This window comes from Crocodylus porosus, unplaced genomic scaffold (genome assembly GCF_001723895.1).
Source record: "Crocodylus porosus isolate Cpor-Errol unplaced genomic scaffold, CroPor_comp1, whole genome shotgun sequence".
Lineage (NCBI taxonomy): Eukaryota > Metazoa > Chordata > Crocodylia > Crocodylidae > Crocodylus > Crocodylus porosus.
The window spans coordinates 69,046,775-69,049,476 of record NW_017728943.1 but is presented as its reverse complement, the minus strand read 5'-3'; the positions used below and the strand labels follow the sequence as shown (position 1 = coordinate 69,049,476).

The 2,702-nt window shown below is 39.8% G+C and overlaps 1 protein-coding gene across 2 annotated transcripts in view; it reads left to right on the top strand.

Moving 5' to 3' along the window:
- The window catches only part of TAF1A (TATA-box binding protein associated factor, RNA polymerase I subunit A), a 26,081-nt gene that overhangs the window by 4,452 nt on the left and 18,927 nt on the right, over window positions 1-2,702 (top strand). For both annotated transcript variants that reach the window (XM_019549511.1, XM_019549512.1), the window contains 2 exons: window positions 367-480; window positions 1,861-2,059. In XM_019549511.1, coding sequence (XP_019405056.1) covers window positions 367-480; window positions 1,861-2,059 — 313 coding nt within the window. The remainder of the gene's footprint in view (window positions 1-366; window positions 481-1,860; window positions 2,060-2,702) is intronic.

Genomic DNA, 2,702 nt, shown 5'->3' with positions numbered 1-2,702 from the left:
ACGCTCGGCTGCTGGGGCTGGCCGCTGGGTGCCAGCCAGGGCGTGATGCGTAGTGCAGTGCTGCATGGTACTGCCTGCACGTGCCAGCCTGGTTGGGGGGCAGCAGCTCGCTCACGGTTAGCTGGCTGCCCTGGCGGGACAATGCAGTAGAGGACAAGAGGGTGAAGGAGTGCTGCGGGAAGGGCAATTTCGCCTTACGCGCTGACTTTAGCACATAACCCCCGGGTAAGATATGACTCCACTGTATGTCCATTTCTGATAGAACACAGAAAGGAATAGTAGTAGTAATTTAGTGATCAGAGACTAGTACTACTTCGGTTGTGGTGCATAGAAGCTACGTTTCTGAAATGTGTATTTGCTTTGCAGGCAATTTGGAGAATAGGAACTGAAATTCTGCTTCATCATTCCAAGAGCAACATAGAAGAGCTCAACTACTTTACTGAGCGGATGAAAAATTTAGGAGTAAAAAATTATTTAAAGGTGGGACAAGCTTAAAGGGGCATTAGTGACTTAAATTATGCTTATGTCTGAAAACTTATGTATAGGGGTTACCGGCAGTTTTTAATGATATTATCCATAATGGAGATAGTAGTCTTGATTACACTACTAGCAGAGATGGTACTGTTAATATACAGGCATTAGTTTCCATAATATTCTGCACCACATTCTTTATAGATTTGGCATCATTTGCCCTTTTTCATTGCAGTTGCTTCTTGGGCTATCCATAATGATACCCATGTCCTTTTTCTGAGTTGATAGAATGAATTTGGATTTATGAGTTTAATTTAATTTTCCTTTCCAGTTATCCACACTGCCATCATATCTGCACTTCTTCATCATCTGTTGTGCTCCCAACTGCCAGACCTTTCCGCCATGCTGCTTTCCTACTTTTTAAGTCACTAAAATAGATTAAACCATTAACCCTTGTGTAGACTGTTATGGCATTATGTTGTTCTCCTTTTGCCACAGTGGAAATGGATTCTTTAATCCTGCTCTCTGCTTTCTATCTCCTAATCTTTCTTTTGATCCACAGTGATGTTTTGCTTCTCCTATGTAATTAATTGTCCCTCTTGTAAGGGGCCTTGTTAAAGACCTTTTGGAAGCTTAGATACACTTTTATTTAGTACCCCTTTTGGTAACTACCTTCTCAATATGTTAAAATCCTCAGGTTAGCGAGCTGTGTGTTTGTTTGTTTTTGTTTTTTGTTGTTTTTGTTTTTGTTTTCATATGCTGCTCCCATGTCAGTTGAACCCTCTTTCATCATAATTAAAAATAGAACAAATCACGTGATATATGTGATTATCTGCCATTTTACCAGGTACAGATGAAAGGGTTACTGGAGTAATTTGGTTTTTTTTTTTTTAAAGCCTTTAAAAACTTAAGGGACTCTTGGATAGATATCAGCTGTGCCTGGTGACTACTGCTTTGGAAATTATCAATTTGTTTCAGCACTTTTTTATTCCATCTCTGACAGTCCCCCATCTTTATTATCAGGGTAAAGGAGGTCTGGGTTATATGTCTTTCCAACATCTGTGATTCAGACCAAGACAGAAACATCCATTTAGCTGTTCACTACTTCTTCCCTCTTACTGTTGTAGCTGTCTCCCTTGTTTTCTGGGGAGACACCTATTGAATGAAAGAATCTATGCAAAATGCATTTTTACTTTTTTTCTCTTTTGGTAATAGCTCAAATTAAAATGTATGTAGAATGTTTTATATGGCCATTCACCTTGCTCTTCTGTTCAGATGTAGCAAAAAAGTAAAATAAAAAATGTATGTTGTTTTGAAAAATCTGCTGTTCTGTAAGATGTGATGGGCATCATTTAGGAGCTTGTTTTTTTCGCCCCCTCTTTGTCATAGGTTTGTTTAGAACACATCTTTTATCTCCTGTGTAATGGATTGATAGATGAAGCCTACCAAAACCTTACCCTGGCGGAAGGCTGGAGGTATGGAGAACAAACTGCTGCTCAGAATGATGAGCTGAAACTCATTCAAGCTTACAAGGGTCTCCTGGACTACTATAACTGGTCTAAGAAGAGAAAAGCCATGTTAGAGCTTGGTGAGTGCCAATGCTGTTTTCTTTGACGACTCTATACATTTCAGTTTGCCTAGTTTCACAGGCCACTGTGATTTGCAAATGATTATAGGAGGATGGGCCAGCTAGAAAAGTAGTAGCTGCATTCTATCAGATTGCATGCAGCACAAAGTTCTCAAGAAATACAAAAAATAAGTCATGCCACAAACTTTTTTTTAAGAGTTTTCTGCTACTATCTCTTCATATTCCTAAAACAATTGTCCTGGTAATTAACACAATTGGTTGCCTTCTCAGTGAGACAAATCTACTGTTCAGGTGGAATTTTCTGTCTATTATATGATTAGCTTGATTTTATTTGGGTCAGATTTATGATGGCAAAGCAAAGTCCAAAGGGTTCAAACCAGTATTACATACTGAGGTGTTTCAGAGCTTCAGTTGCTAACCTGACCATGGGATGCTTTGCTGATGAGGGAAAGTTCTTAGGTTAGTTTTTTGAGATTAACGATTGTCTACTTCAGATTAACGGTGCCTGAGGGCCTTCATAGATTCATAGACATTAGGGCTGGAAGGGACCTTGGGAGATCGAGTCCAGCCCCCTGCCCAAAGGACAGGAAGTCAACTGGGGTCATAGGATCCCAGCAAGATAAGCATCCAATTTACTCTTGAA